Source organism: Lissotriton helveticus, chromosome 7 (genome assembly GCF_964261635.1).
Source record: "Lissotriton helveticus chromosome 7, aLisHel1.1, whole genome shotgun sequence".
Classification (NCBI taxonomy): domain Eukaryota; kingdom Metazoa; phylum Chordata; class Amphibia; order Caudata; family Salamandridae; genus Lissotriton; species Lissotriton helveticus.
Window position 1 is genome coordinate 146,858,136 of NC_136068.1, and position 16,155 is coordinate 146,874,290.

Sequence of the window (16,155 nt, forward strand, 5' to 3'; positions counted from 1 at the left end):
AGTAGCAAATTGCTACTCGCAAATAAGATAGCGATTTAAAGGGTGCCAGGGGTGTCCAAAGGACACCCTGTAGCACCCCTTAAATGCAAATTGAAACTGGTGTTGCGCACACACATGTCCAAAGGACATGTGTGTGTGCAACATGCAACTTAGAAAAATGCTTTTAAAAGCATTTTTCTAAGTTTTTGCTATTTACCGAGAGGTCTGACCTCTCGGTAAATAGCGGCCCGAAATTGCGAATTAGCAATTTAAAAATGGTTGATGAATTGCATTTAAGGAATCTCAAATAGAGATTCCTTAAATGTAATTCCTCGCAATTTAGCGAATTAGCAATTACCGATTTTTGCATTTGGGATGATGAATCCCAAATGCAAAAATTGCGCTCGCAATGGGCCAGATTCTCAGAATCTGGCCCTTTGCGAGCGCAATTCGGCTTGATGAATCAGGCTGATAGTGAAGTAACTTCAGCATATTAAGAAGTGATTGAGGTATTCCCCATTGTGCAAGTTTCTGCCACAGCATGCCTCTCTCGATATTATCAAAGGCTGCGGTGAAGTCGATGTAGCACAAGTGCAGCGGCAGTTTTTTTGTTTTGGCTCCGTCAATAATCAGTGAGATTGCCAGGATGTTAGTTGTTGTTCCGTTTTTTTCCCGGAAACCCGTCTGGTTCCATGGTTATAATCTGCTTTGAGTCCACCCATGTCACAATCTCCTCTAAGATTATTCCAGCAAAGTATTTCGCCTCGTTGTCAATGAGGGCTATTAAGCGGTAATTATCGGGGGCCGTTTTGTCTCCCTTTTTGTGTATGGGGACAATCGTCGACCCTCTCCAGGAGTCTGGAATTCTGTTTAGGAGTCTGACTTCTGTTAATAAAGGTTGTAGTAAAGTTGCCCATTCTGTGTCTTTCTCCTTGAACAGGGTTGGCGGAATGCCGTTAGGACCTGGAGCGCCTTCTTTCCTGCCCTTGCTAATCTGTTTTTTTACTAGGACTATTTGCTGGGCTACTGATGGTGCCAGAGTGTCACTGGCTTGGGGTTGATCTCCCAGGTTTGTCGACGTTGACATAATCGTTGCGAGTGCTTGCTCTGTGTTGATACTACTTTGTACCCCTGTCTATCCCAAGGGATCGTTGAAGTGACTGCCAAGGTAGTTAATCCACTGCTCTTCCCCAATGTGTGAGCCGAGGTCCTTGTGATCTGGGCCTAGGATCCTATTTACTGATTGCCAAAAGCGGGCACTATTGTTACTTTTGGAGTCATATAAGAGTTTTGCCCAGCCTTCGTTTTCTGCGTCTTTTTTTATTTCCCATTTTGTGTGTTTGAGCTCAGCCCTTTGTTTTTTTAGTGTGACTCGAAGTTGTTCATTTTGGGGCGCTGCGCTTAGCCTCCGTAAGGATTGGTTTACAGCTCTTTTTTGTGAGCGTAGTTGTGTTCTTTGTCCCTTCTTTAAGCTGCTTCTGCTGTGCTCTGTTTTATGGTTGCCTTTAGGAGCTGTCTTTCTTGCCAGTTTGTTTGCCAGCAGGTCTGTGTATTGCTCCCAGTGGGAAATGTGCCCAGCTGCAACTGATGTATGTGATTTATACAGTTGGAGGGCAGTTTCAGCCAAGGTGGTTGTGTTAGTTGGCGAACATTTGATTTTCCTTAGATTGATTGTATAAATCTCCCAGAGTGTATTGTCTAGCCTGGTTACCATTTGCGTCCTTGCTGTCAGCTGGCTTTCCTGAGGGCGGTGGTCACTTTCCCCCTGATCCCCATTCTGAATTCCCGGATGTGTAGAAATAGTGCCAGGCTGGCAAAAGTGTAGTCCAAAATGGAACTGGCACTGTGAGAGTAGAAAGAAGCTACTGGGGGGGAGTCCGTCAGAAATCTGCTGTTTAGTGCCCGGAGATTTTGATGTTCTAAGTCTTGTAGAAAGGCGTTATTTTGGCACTTTCTCCGGTTTGGAGGGGAGCTTTGTACTGGTATGCTGTAGATTTTATTAAGAGCCAGGGCATCGTCGTCTTGTGACGAGGCAAGTAAATTTTGATTGAAGTCCCCCGACAGGAAGAGGAGTGGTTTCTCCAATTCGCGTCGCATGCTCCGCCAGTTGTTTCAAGATGATCCTTGAGTCTTTGGCTCTGTTTTTGGGTTGAACATATATGTTGACAAAGCAGACTTCTTCCTCTTTGGTGCCCAGCTGTAACTTGATTTTTACGGATAAGGTTGAGGATGTTGATGGGGCCAGATGGACTGCCGAGGGTATTGATATGGTGGATACGAATGTCGCCAAACCTCCTGACCGATGTCCAAATTTGTTGGTTTTGGCCGCAGCTGTTGAGAAGCAAGTGAAACCCGGGTTGTGTTTTGTGCTCGAGAGCCAGGTTTCCTGCAGCATTACGATGTCAAATTGGGAAATATACTTTATGAAGTCCGGGTCATCCATTTTGGAGGTTAGGCCATGTATGTTCCAAGAACAGATGCCAAAGACTGGCACCCTTCCTCTGGTGTCTTCTCCCAGTTGGTGAAGGCGTCATACCTCTTCGGGGCATGTGAAAATCGTTCAGGACAATGTTCCTCTTGCTAGTGCGTGGTTTGAGTCAGATGCCTTCTTTGTACTTGCTTCTGCCCATTCCCCCGGTCTGTTTCCCTTGAAGTTGGCAGTGGTGGATGTACGAGGCTGATGATTCCTTGGGACTGATTTGCGCCTCCCTGTTATGAGCTCTGGCTCCAAGCCAGTTGTCATTATCAGCCTGTCCAGTGCTTGCTGCCAAGTGCTGTTCTCCCTTTTTATCGGTGATCTTCCCAACGCACCCCTTAGTACACTACAGGGGTTAGTCTGTTGCAAGCCGTGGGGAGAGGGGTCGCGCACACGTGCTTGAAGCCAAGGAGTCCTACGGGGTCGGAGCTTGAATACCTGCTTGTCTCATATTCTGAGTAGGAGCCTGCGAGGGTCTCTAAGGTGACAGAGAAGGGTGGGAGGAAAGCTTCTCAGCATTAGCAATGTTCAGAAATGGAGTTAACGGTATTTATCTTGTAAATGCTTCTTTTACCTGCCCTACCTTCAGAGCACTAAGTCCGGGGTGGTGACCAGCCACACCGGCCCCGTAGGTGTGTGGTATACAGGCTGACAGCAGCGTCTTCGTACTATATTCTGGGATTTTGCAGGGGGTATGTGGATGGGTGTGCGAAATTACAGAAACTCACATGTTCAATTCTTCAAAAAACTTCACAGTTTCATGAATTTTTCAAACTTTATCAGCAGTGAGGGTAAAAACGAAAATAGCTTTGCAAAACTGTCACATGGGTAATTGTTTAAAACAAATGCTGATGATGTATTTCGCATAAGCTGTAGTTTTGCGCAATCCTAGATTTTGATATTCCTTTTTATGACGGGCACATGCTGATGAGCTTGGAGGGGGTGAGCAGGGGGTAACAGACATTCAGGCACATGCATCAAAGGAAAAACCGGTCGCAAATGCGACCGGTATTTTTGCATTTGGGATGCATCATCCCAAATGCAAAAGTTGCAATTTAAGGAATCTCTAAATTGCGATTGCATTTAAGGAATCCCAATTTGAGATTCCTAAAATGCAATGCATTAAAGTAAAACAATTACCGATTTCGCTAATAGGAGTAGCAAATTACCATGAAGTTGAACGGGGAACATCCTTTACAACGCAACTTTTACAACAAAGTACCTTTACGACGCAACCATTACAACGCAACTTTTACAACGACTTGCGCTGGGGGGGCGCTCTAGGATAGGGAATAGTTTAATTTACTATCCAACACCTTCCCTACTACCCACGGGGACTGGAGTTGGAATAGTAAATTAAACTATTCACTATCCAGCGCCCCCAACGCAAGTCGTTGTAACGACTTGCGTTGTAAAACTTGCGTCGTAAAGGCATGCGTTGAAACGTCAGACATCCACACACATGCCCTTAGGGCATGTGTGTGTGCAACATATGTGCACAGATCAATTTCAGGGGTGCAACAGGGTGTCATTTTGACACCCTTGAAATTGCATGAGCAATTTGCGAGTACCTACTGGTACTCGCAAATTGCTCATGCAATCTCCAATTCATTCCTATGGGCCTGAAGGCCCATAGTAATGAATGGGACAGCATTCCTTAATTGCGACTAGCAATTTGCGAGTCGCAATTAAGGAATGTGTAGGAATAGCTATTTTTATAGCGATTCTTACATGCATCGGCTTTTGCGATTCCTTAATTGCGATTCCTTAATAATCGCAATTAATGAATCGCAAAAGCCTACGTTGATGCATGTGCCAGATTGTCATTTACAGCGCCGTTTACAACACCAATATCTCTAAATTAAGCAAATGCGAGACCTATTGCATTTCCAATGCTTGTAATCTATTTATGGCGGAACTTTTGGTCTCACTCAATGAAAGCAATTTGCACTCTCCCAAGTTAGGTGGCTTTCAATTGTCCAACCTATTATACGTGGATGATTTGGTGCTCATAAGCCAGACACTAATAGGGTTACAGCGCCTGCTTGATATTACATCTCTGAACTCGGAGGAAAACAAACTCAGTATTAACAGAGAAAAAAATAAAATCTTAAGCGTGAACCTTCGCAAAAAAAAAGTCAAAACATAATTGGCGTTTTGGCATCATGCAAACTGGAACCCTTACAAAACTACAAGTACCTGTGAGTTATCATTGATAACCAAGGGAATTATATAACTCAACGTGAGGCCATAAAAAAGGGGGTACTAATGACTGCTGTGGCACTATGAAACCTTAAGAACAACATCTCTGGCCCAAACTTCCTCCCTTTAACCAGAGTGATTCAGGCGAAACTTATACCATCAATCAGCTACGGAAGCGAAGCCATGAGAGGGATTGACTCTGCAACTCTGGATCATATATTAGCAAGAGCGATCTGAATGATATTTGGGCTACCAGGATACACATCCCCTGCAGAACTAAGGCAGGAGTTTCGGGAGGCATTTCTTTTTATCTTTCTGCTTCTCCATCCAAATCCACTGCGGAGTACTAGACTTCTGTGGCCTAAGCATCCTATGATGATTTTTAATAAACGCACTTTTATACTCTGTGGCGAGATTTTTGCAAACAGTCACCTCGTACTTAGTTTCCCAAGCATCCGGGAGAGAATCTGTGAGAATAGCAGAATATTAATGACTTTTATTAGAATTCCATAGATGCAAAACTTGCTGCCTTTGCACTTCACACTTTCTCTACATACCCAGGCATCATCGTCTTCTGTTATCTCCCCAAACCTGCTGCTAAGAAGCTGATTACGAGGCTACTTTTTGTGATTATGTTTAGACTATACCCACAGGGAATTGATTGCCTGCTTATAACGAATAAGCATGAGATACACCACAACACCTGTATAGGTCAAACGGTGGTCTTGAACATTGCTTTTTTTCCCCGCATGCCATTGCACTTTGTTTCTTGCCGTTCAAATCTATCCTAAGGTCATATTTTATTCAAATTTTATTGTGTTTTAATGGCTACCTATTTCTCTTTGTTACAAAATGTTAAAAATGAAATGCATGATTGTAAAGGTTTTAATTAACTGAACAAGATATTCTAATTCAATTCACTTCACACCTATGCAATTGGCTTCCCTGGAGTAGGTATCCTGGTTCCTGCGATATCCACGGGCGGGGTGATTCTCCAACCTTCTGCCTTCCATTCGGTTTCTTCAAAGTCCACTGGGAAGGGTCCTTCTTCTCCAAAACTGCAACCACAATTTACCTGTTGATTTCTATTGGACACGCAGCTTTGTTTCCACTCTGCACACAGCCTCCAAGGTGTTCCTGAGTACTTACCTTGGGTGATTCCTTCTGTCCCCAGCTCCTTTGGGTCTCTTACCCCAAGTCCCGACTTCGGTCGCAGTTCGCATTCCATTCTTTTAGTATATGAATTGGTCTCCCCTGTAGACCTCTGTATTTTGTGCTTGCTTACCTGTTTTCAATTAAAGTATTATTCTGTATTTGTGTTTATATCTCTGGGGAGGTGATATACCAATGTGATAGTGAGTGGTGTGTAACAAATAGACATGTTTTTATATATATATACACACTGTGAGGTTAACCTACACTACATTATTAGATCTGTTAAACCAAGCTGCTTAATATTCCTACAGAATAATCCTGAAGGCTGCTCTCCACAGGTGCCAATTAAGAGCACTGAAACCACCATGAGGGTTGTCTGGATTAGTGCACGGTGCTTCACTATGCCAGCTGCCTACACAATTGATGTGCTCAAATGTAATAACGAGCTATGCTTGCTAATATTAATAATAATCTGAACACTGCTGACTTGCTGCCCTCTTGGGTTACTTCTTTAATTGTTCCCATCTTTAAGAAGTGTAATCTCTGAGACCCACCCTACTACAGAACTATATCCATTATCGTATCAATGGCCAAGGTTTTGCAAGAGCGATTCTCAACATAATCGGAGCCAATAAACACAACATTCTCAGTTTTTGTCAGGATGGATTCCGTTAAGGCAGAGCTTGAATCTACAACTTATTATTGGCAAATACGCCATAGCCAGGTACTGCCCATTGTTCAGGACCTTCAAGTCAAACGCACTTGATCATGTTAACACATCTAGGCTATGGCTCATGCTACTGAATATGGGGTTAGATCAGCCCTTGGAATTTTTCTTTCTGAATTCGTCCAAAAGGGTCAGATTTTTTATTTTTTTTATTTTTTCAGTTTAAGAAAGTTTTTATTTTGTTTGAACAAAATACAATACAAAAATGATAACATAGTACATGAGAACCGAATGAAATACAATATGAGGCATAGAGAAGCTATAAAATAACGGTTCATCGAAAGAAGAAGAGATGAAGAGATAAAGAGATAAAGGAGAAAATAAGAAGGAGAGAAGGGAAAGAAAAGAAAAGGGAAGAATAAAGAAAGAAAAAGAAGAAGAAAAGGATAGGAGAAGTAAGGAATAAAAGCAAGAGAATAGAAAGGCCCAGCAATCAGACAGAAAAAGCGGATGAAAGATAGTTGGAAAAGGGGAGCCAAAGAAGATCAGATTTAATTTTAGAGGCGATAGAAGAGGAAGAAGCAATAGCAATCCTATGTTCATCACATATGAAGTTCCACCAAGTAAGAACAGATAACTTGGAGTTAAACTTCCAACAAGATAAAATCACTTTAAACGCAATAGCAATAAAAAGATCAAGTAATCTAGCACTAGAAGGAACAATATCTATATCAACTGAGTCAGAGCCTAAAAATACGTTCAAGAATGATAAGGGAACAGAACAATGAAACATGCGCATGCAAATATTCCAAACAGAGTTCCAGAAAGCTAAAACAGAAGGACATTCATATAATTGATGTTTAAGTGTACCTGTATGTGAAGAACATGACCAACAAAGAGTAGTGGATAAGGGTGAGAATTTGGCGATACTAACAGGAGTGAGAATAGCTCTATGATAAATAAAAAATAATGATTGTGTAATACGAGCAGCAGCAGAAATCTTAAACAATTTGCTCCATATACAATTCCATTCACTAACAGAAAGAGAAATGGACAAATCAGATTCCCAAGCGAGCTCAGTAGCTGACTTAAGCCGTTCCAGAACATTTGTTGATAATATTTTATAGACAAGGGCAGCTTTGGGTTGATGTAGGGAAAATAAAGGATAAAGGGGGGTGGAGGGAGAAAAGGATGGTAAGGTATCAGACGTAGGAAAGGTTGATAAATAAGATTTTATAGCATTAGTAATAATTGTATATTCCTTAATACATGACATAGGTAAGTTGTACAAAACTTGCAGTTCGGGAAAAGAGATAATGATATCATTGGTGAAAAATTGGTGAACAAAGATAATATCCTTTTCTTTCCAATACTTGAAATAGAAAGATTTGCCCTTATATTTGAGGAATTTGTTGTACCATACACTAGATGACAAAAAACACTGGAGTGGAGAGAAACCTTTAGCAAATATATCATGCAATAGAGTTTGAGTGTTTTAAAACAGTATGTTTAGTTAAAAACGAGCAGTTGGACATAAAAACAGTATGTTGAAATGAGAAATCTTTTAACAATGAACGTTCAAAGGCAATCCATTTAGGCAGTGGGACATTGTTAAAATCAAAAGCTAAAGAAAAGGATTGCTTAATAAGGAAGGCAGAGTGGTAAAGTTTAAAATGAGGGAAACGAACCCCACCTTCATTCTTAGGACGTATGAGCTTATGTAAGGCAATGCGAGGGTGCTTATTATTCCACAAAAATTTAGAGCAAATGGAGTTTAAACGAGTAAAATAGGAGTTCGGAATCTTTGTGGGGAGCATCGAAACAGTATACAATATATGAGGCGTAATCATCATTTTGATGGTATCGAGTCTACCCCACCACGATAAAAATAAGGGGGACCAACTTTGGAGGAGGGATTGAATTTTCTGAGTGAGGGATGCGAATGTAGCTGTTAGAGTATCAATAAGGGATGATGAAAACCAAATGCCAAGGTATTTGATTTTGGAGGGACACCACGCAAAATCAGTGGAATTAAACATGTATTGATAGCAATTGGAGTTTAAGGGAAGGACTTCAGTTTTAGATAAGTTAAGTTTATAGCCAGAGACAGAGGAATAAAGAAGGACTTCGTTCAGAAAAGGGGGAAGTGACGTAACAGGATTAGCCATATAAACTAAGATGTCGTCCGCATATGCAGATAATTTAGTTTCTACAGAGGAAATTTTAAACCCAGTTATTTGGGGGTTAGAACGGATTCGTTCAAGAAAGGGTTCAAGGCAAAGTATAAACAATAACGGGGATAGGGGGCAACCTTGTCTCGTTCCCCTAGATAAGGGAAAGAACCTAGAAAATTGGTTATTAACAAAAATACTGGCACGGGGGGCTGAGTAAAGGAGTTTAACCAAGGAGATAAAAGAGGGACCAAAACCAAACCATTGCAAAGACCGGAACATAAATTGCCAATTAATGCGGTCAAAAGCTTTCTCCGCATCTAGGGACAAGGCAGCTAGAGGAGCTTTGAAGTGTTTACTATGGGAAATGACATTAGCAAACATACGGGCATTGTCAGCGGCAAGTCTGCCTTTGACAAAACCAACTTGGTCAGTTTTGATTAGAAGGGGGATGAGAGAATCAAGACGGGAGGCAAGAATTTTAGCAAAAATTTTACAATCATAATTGATCAAGGAAATAGGACGATAGTTTTTACACTGGGAATGATCCTTGTCAGGTTTGGGGATTATGATGATTAGTGCATCCAAGAAAGACCCCGAGGCTTTAGCATCAGCAATGAATGAATTAAAAAGTTGAAGCAACTTAGGCACAAAAATAGCATGGAAGGCAGAGTAAAACTCAATGGGCAATCCGTCAGGACCAGGAGCCTTTGATTTTTTCAAGGAGTTGATAGCCAGAAGGATCTCTTGAGAGGAAATGTCTTTTTCTAATTGATCAAATTCATCAGGGAGTACAGGAGGAGGGGGGAGACCGTCAAAAAAAGAAGATAAATCTTGAGTGGAGGGGTGGGTATCATCAGTGTAAAGAGTGCGATAGTAGTTATGAAAAACCTCTGCAATATCTTCATCAGAAGTGACTAGTTTGTTAGTAGAATCATTCAAGATAGGGCCTACAGTTTTACGCTCAGATTTGATTTTTAGGTAGTTCGCCAACATTTTACCAGCCTTATTCTGACCCCCATGGAACTTAGACTTAATTTTCAACAAAGTGTTACAAGCTTCAACTGTAGCAATTTTATTCAAATCAGACTTTGCTTTGATTAGGTTTTGGAGGGCATCAGCAGCTTTAGAAGAGAAATACGAATGTTCCAGTTGTTTAATATGCTTAAGTTGCTCTGTATACTTAGTTCTATTTAGTTTCTTCTTTTTCGAGACATAGGAAATTGTAAAAGCCCACAGGGCAGCTTTAAAAGTATCCCAATTATTGGGAACCGAGGTGTCATTTGGAACATTGAAGGTGAAGAACTCAGCTATAAAATCCTGAACCTCTTTCATATAAACAGTATCAGACAAGAGGAATGTGTTGAACATCCAGCGACTAAATTTGGAAGAGGTAAGGGTAAGGTCAAGGGTTGCATAAACTGGGGCATGGTCAGAAATAAAAATAGAACCAATTTCGGATTTCTGAAGTGTAGGAAGTAGAGACTTACTGACTAAAATATAATCAATCCTGGATCTAGTACGGTGGACATTCGAATAAAAAGTATACGCTAGGGTATCAGGATTACAAGTTTTCCATACATCGTATAGGGGGCGGGAGGAAACAGCTGATTGGAAAAATGTATGTGTTTTGTCCGGACGGAATTTGCTTGAAGAGAGTCTGTCGGAAAAAGGATCCAACCATTGGTTAAAATCACCAGAAATCACTATATTAGGGCAGTCAATAGAGGAAATAAGAACTTTAACATAATTCCAAAATTTAGTATCAGGGCGGACAGGACCATAAATATTCAGTAACACCAGCGTTTTGTTTTGGATAACAACTTTAGCCATAACCCAGCGACCTTCGACATCTGCTGTTGAGGAGAGAATTTGGACACCTAAACCTTTATGAAATAAAATTGCAACACCCCCCTTTTTGTTGACAGCAGGAGAATACACAACTTGACCCACCCATTGTCTCTTGAGCTTAGAAGATTCTACATCAGTACAATGAGTCTCTTGGAGAAAAACAACCTGTGAAATTAACTTGGATAAGTGGGACAGTACCTTTTGACGCTTGACGGGGAGTCCCAGACCACGAACATTCCACGTGACAAAGTTACACATTGTGGAAGGTGAGGAGGGGGGGAAACATCCGGAGCCAACACACTGCATGAGGACAGCTACAAAAAAAGACACAAGCGACATAAACATTACAGATACCAAACAGAAGTACATTAGCATGAACGAATTTGCCCAAAAGCACAGAGAATGACATAGCAGAGAACGGTAAATGTAGACCAAGGGATAGAGCAAGAAAGAAAAAATAAAAGGGAAGACAAAAGATGGAAGAAAATAAGCTTTGGTAGAACCGGAAAACGGAGACTAGGAGGAAGAAAAGAAAGAAACAGAAGAAGGAAAAGGAATAAGTAGACAAATCAAGGCAAGAATGCCAGATCTGAGAAGAAAGAGAACACCAAGACATCTGGAGCGAGGAGACGCCAAAGGAGGTACAGACCCCACTAAGCGTCAGGAGAGCGGTAGACAAAATTCAAGAAAAGCTCGACATAGAGAAAAAAAGGAAAAAAAACATGTGGAGGCCAGAGTGATCACAATAATTCAATAGAGGATGGCAAGATGAGGAGAAAAAACAAGAAGAAAAAGAAAGTCCTCAGGTATTAACGTCCATGTTAGATGCGGAGACACTTTGAAGGTATTCGTGGAGCTTCTGAGGATCATCAAAAGAGCGGGTACGGCCATTATGAGTAGTTTTGCAAAAGCACGGGTGAAGGATTCCATATTGAATATTCAGTTGCCTCATTTGAGGCCAAAGATTCAAAAATTCCTTGCGACTGGCGATTGTTGCGTTTGACAGGTCCTGAGAGATAAAAATATTATGACCCGACCATACAAGGCGACGTTTAAGTCTGGCAGCTTTGAGGACAGTCATTAGTTCAGTAAACGCGAGGAAAAGAAGGATAATACCACGAGGTTTAGATGAATTTGAAGTAAGACGTCCAAGACGATGAGCCCTCTGGATATTAAGGGGATGTGAAGCTGGTTGAAGATCTAAAAGTTCATGTAGAAGTTTACGAATAAAAGACACCATGTCAGACCCCTCGAGATTCTCCGGAACCCCGTAAATACGTAGGTTGTTCCTACGATTGCGATTTTCAAGGTCCTCTGTGTGTAGTTTGAGCTGTTCAATTTCTTTTTCCAGCAGGGGTATCTTAGAAGAGACATCTTGAATATCACTGACACGTTGCTCTAAACTAAGAACCTTGCCTTCCATAACGACCCATCTCTCCTCAATCTGCTTGAGCTTCTCATTGGTGGCAGACATGAAGGTTTGGAGACCCCGAACCTCCTCTAAGATGGAGTCCAAGATAGGGTTCTGGGAGGTGCGAATCGGAGAAGGAGGGTCATTTTTAAGGCGTTTAGGCTTGGTACCTGTGTTCGATGACTTCATGCTGCCTGTGTCGTGCGTCATTATCACAGCAGAGGGGCACAACCAGGGAGGCAGGAAAAGACGTTGGCTGCGAAGAAATAACACAAAACGCCACCACGCACAGAAATGGTAGGCAAATAGTGAAAAGTAATGCCGCAGAAAACTTGCTAAAAATCACGGAGGCAAGAAGAGGCACAACCCAGTCAAATACAGTATAAGAAAGTAGGTCGCTCAGACTCCACCATACGTTAGGGTGAGGAAGACCACAGAGGGCAACAAGGACAGCATGTCAGGAAAGCGTTCATTGAAGTTGCTAGGTGGAGGAGTCGACAATGAGGCACCATATCACGGTGTCAGAAGAAAGGAGACATAAAGCACACCTTCGCGCCAGAATTATAAAATGGCGGCCGTTGTTTACTGAGGCAAAGTATTTGGAATAGGAGGAAGAATGAGCCATGAACAGGGTAGCCAGTAGCGCAACAACGCCATACCTTGTAGGTGGTCGGCGAAATATGGGCGATGTGAAGCGAGAAATGACCCAGGAGAATAACCGGAGGTGTCACGTACTTCTGTGAGGCGACGCGGGCACGGCGGTTCAAAATGGCGGCCGCCCGCTTCCAGAAGCAGCCGCTGGGAGAAAAATTTGCACGTCCCCGGAACCTGCCTCAAACACTCCAGATTTGCATACAGCCAAAGCGGACCATGTTCCGCCGAAGGAGAGTGCAAAACTCCGGCCTCGAAGTGCACAGGAAGAGGCTAGAAATCCATCGGGAGTCCGCAACTCTCCGGAGCTCACGGGAGGTCCGCCATCTCACGACGGCGCGTCCAAAAGGGTCAGATTTGACCGAATAGTGTACTGACTATTTTTGGTGATAACGGGGTGGTGTAGCAAGGCTATGATTTTAGCTGATTCATTATTTATTCTTTATATTATTAATCTAAGTTCGTTTTTGGCTGCTTGTGGGCAGGATTCCCCACTGCGTGGTGGCACTCTGATTTATTCTTTTTTATACACGGACAATACTGTGCTGTTGACACATACTCCTTGGAGCCTAAAGACTTTGGTCATGGGTTTTTCAAACTTCATGACTGGATTAGATCTGGACATTAATTACATCTCTTGGCCTTCGGTCCCAAGAGCTTAACATGAGCAAACCTACCATCAATTCTAATAATTTAACAAAGGTGACAGGCTTCTCTTATCTAGGGGTTGATTCATCTATTTCTTGGCACTCCAACATCGCTGCTAGGCAGCAAACATCCACTAAGACAGTCGAGCACTTTTCAATTTGAGCTCATTATAAGAAGGCAAACCCATAGCTCCCTTTTTGAATATTTTCAAAACTCAATGCATCCCTGTTGCCCCCAATAGAGCTGTTGCCCCCAATAGTGTATGGGGTTATGCAAACACTTCCCACATATGGAGAGAGGAGAATAGATTTTGTGGGGTTATCGCTCAACTTCCTATTAGTCCCTGTTATATTTGTCATGATAAATCAGTGTTGCCTTTTATTGAGGATTTCATGACATTTTTCCCCTGATGCTCTGTCTATCTATTAGGAGCAACCCTCACACCAGACAACATATTAGTCGTCTTGATGAGTTTTTATTCTCTCATTTATCCTTGGTGATCATATATTTAGTTGTATGCTTTGCACCACATAGCTTTTCAGGAAAGTGCCATTCCATTACGTATTTTACATTGTTGTTATATTAGGAAAAACCAACACGTGTTTTACCCCCTGTGTGGCTGTTTGGCCTCTGGCGTTTTCAGAGCCCATGAGATACTGGTTGAATCCTGCAATAATTTGTTCTGTATACTTCGGAGTAAAATAAATATTGCAAATCCTCCCGAATTCCTATCAGAGTTTTCCCTCACAGATTGAGTACCTCTTGTCGAAATGCTCTAAAACTTTTAAAGCATGTAGTCCAGATGTCTGTCACCTTCAAACACGAAAGAGCTAGGAGACCTGCTTTGCTGTTTGGTCCTTTCTCAAATATATTGTTCACTGCTGCTATGCTATGTTATTTTAATGTATTCTTTATTGTGTTTTATATAGAAGGTACTTTTATGATTATTTTCATAATCAAATAAAGCTTTTATGATTGACTAACTGTAGGTGCTTTGAAAAATATATCTAGGCTTGAATGGAAAGTCCTGATGTATTTGTCTCAGGCTAGAATCTTATGGCCATAATGTGCACTTTGAAGCTGGATCGTAGACCCACCCATGATTGCTACTTAGAAATTGGGTCATCAGTATGTTATTCCTATTTTGCCTAATGGGTGAAAATTATGCGACTAAGTATATTTTCTTTAATAAACGGACTTAACAATAAATAGACCGGCTTCTTGAAAATATGTGCCTAATTTGGCTTGATCTGTTGATGGCTGATGTTGATTTTTACGGTATGGCTTGAAAGTATGCTAAGAAACTCTAAAGTTTAAAGTGACTCTGTAGTTTGTTGATAGTAGCGTTAGCATCTGCTATAGATCCTTTCTGCACAAATATAACATTTTTTGGACACTTAGGATTGTTGTTTCAGATATTTTCGTTTTCAGCTCAATGATTCCATGTCAACCAAAATTGTATTAAAGATTTGATTAATTTGAAAGCCGGAAACGCAGAAGCCAATGTTAATGCATAAAACCTTTCAGGTGTCTTAGTAATGAGTTGATAAACATTTGTTTTGTGCATGCACTACCTCTGGTTGTTAGGTAGTGCTGTTACACTCTAATATGATACTAATTTGCTTATATGTTTTGGATAGGTGTGGACATGCAATCAAAAGCATTACTTAATATTGCCCTGAAAAACCCTATGAAAATTGGTTGCAAAGAAGGTAGTATAATTAAAATATATTTTGATTCTGCCTTGGATGTCCTTGAGGTGACGAGAAAAATCTATGGTGCAAGTAAATGTAAGGTAAGAATTAATGTATTATTTATCAATTAAAAATTAAAATGCTATCTAGGTAGTTTAAATGTTACAAAGTGTAGTAATCTGGTAGGCATTAATAGTTCTCCAGTATTAGGGTGTCTTTCATAGATTCACATGCTTGAATATTCCCCGTCGTCGAAGTGGGAGCCCCACGGTAAATAAAATAAAAATAAAATCCCAATAAAATATGTATGAAAACAATAACACATAAAAATACACACTAGAAACAGTTGCAAATACCAGGTCATAATTCCCACATAGGAATACATGGAGAGAGAGAAAACATTTGCAACATATCACTGTCATTATGTTAGTCCAAACTACAGCCAATCAGGGGCAACCCCAACAGAACCTTCTCCTCAGAGGCTCAGGCCCTCAGATTTTCTACCGCACGTTGTGTGAAGGGAGTCTCCCTGAGCTCTGCTCAGTTTTCTACTTTTCTCTGGTTTCCAGTACTTCTACAATGTCTTCAAGTAAGAAGTCTTTGTTTAGACCTTGTTTTTCTTGTGGGAAGTTGAGACTTTATTCTGAAGACCCCCACAAGAAATGTATATATTGCCTCTATCCTGACCATGAGGTAGGCAAATGTAAAATCTGCAGGACTTTCTCCACCAAGACCTTGAAGGATAGGGAGGATCGCCTCCTCCTCTGGTTACAAAGGCTGAAGGACAAGGATTCAGCTCTTTCTGACGCAGACAACCTGGTGTCAGGTACCTCTAAAGCCGCCTCAAAGCATAGCAGTGTGCAGGATTTACCTTCTCCCTTCTTGAAGAAGAAGAAACTCTCACTCTTGAAGGCTCCTGCGGTGTCCCCATCTCCTCCTGCTACGCCGACGCCCCCAAGATCTGGCTCTCAGGCGTCTACGGCTTTTTCTAAGCACGTTTCCACCTTAAAACGTGTAAAATCATCGGCGGGAGCGTTGACGATCGTCCCGATGACGAGGTCTGCCGTCTCCGTCTCGTCGACGACAACAATGACGACGACTTAGGCTTCTGGTTCGTCGACGGTGGCTGCGTCGACAGCGTCTATGTCGACGAAGGTATGCCTCAGTTTTAAAACTGTCTCGTCGACGATCCCTATCGCCTCGACGTCGAAGAAGAGTCTCTCGTCGTCATCAGGATCTACGTCGACGAG

At 41.7% G+C, this 16,155-nt stretch overlaps 1 protein-coding gene across 4 annotated transcripts in view; it reads left to right on the forward strand.

The window, feature by feature from the left end:
- Window positions 1–16,155, forward strand: part of SYCP2 (synaptonemal complex protein 2) — a 2,783,385-nt gene that overhangs the window by 841,597 nt on the left and 1,925,633 nt on the right. For all 4 annotated transcript variants that reach the window (XM_078651823.1, XM_078651822.1, XM_078651824.1 and 1 more), the window contains one exon: window positions 14,852–15,006. In XM_078651823.1, the coding sequence (XP_078507949.1) occupies window positions 14,852–15,006 (155 nt within the window). The remainder of the gene's footprint in view (window positions 1–14,851; window positions 15,007–16,155) is intronic.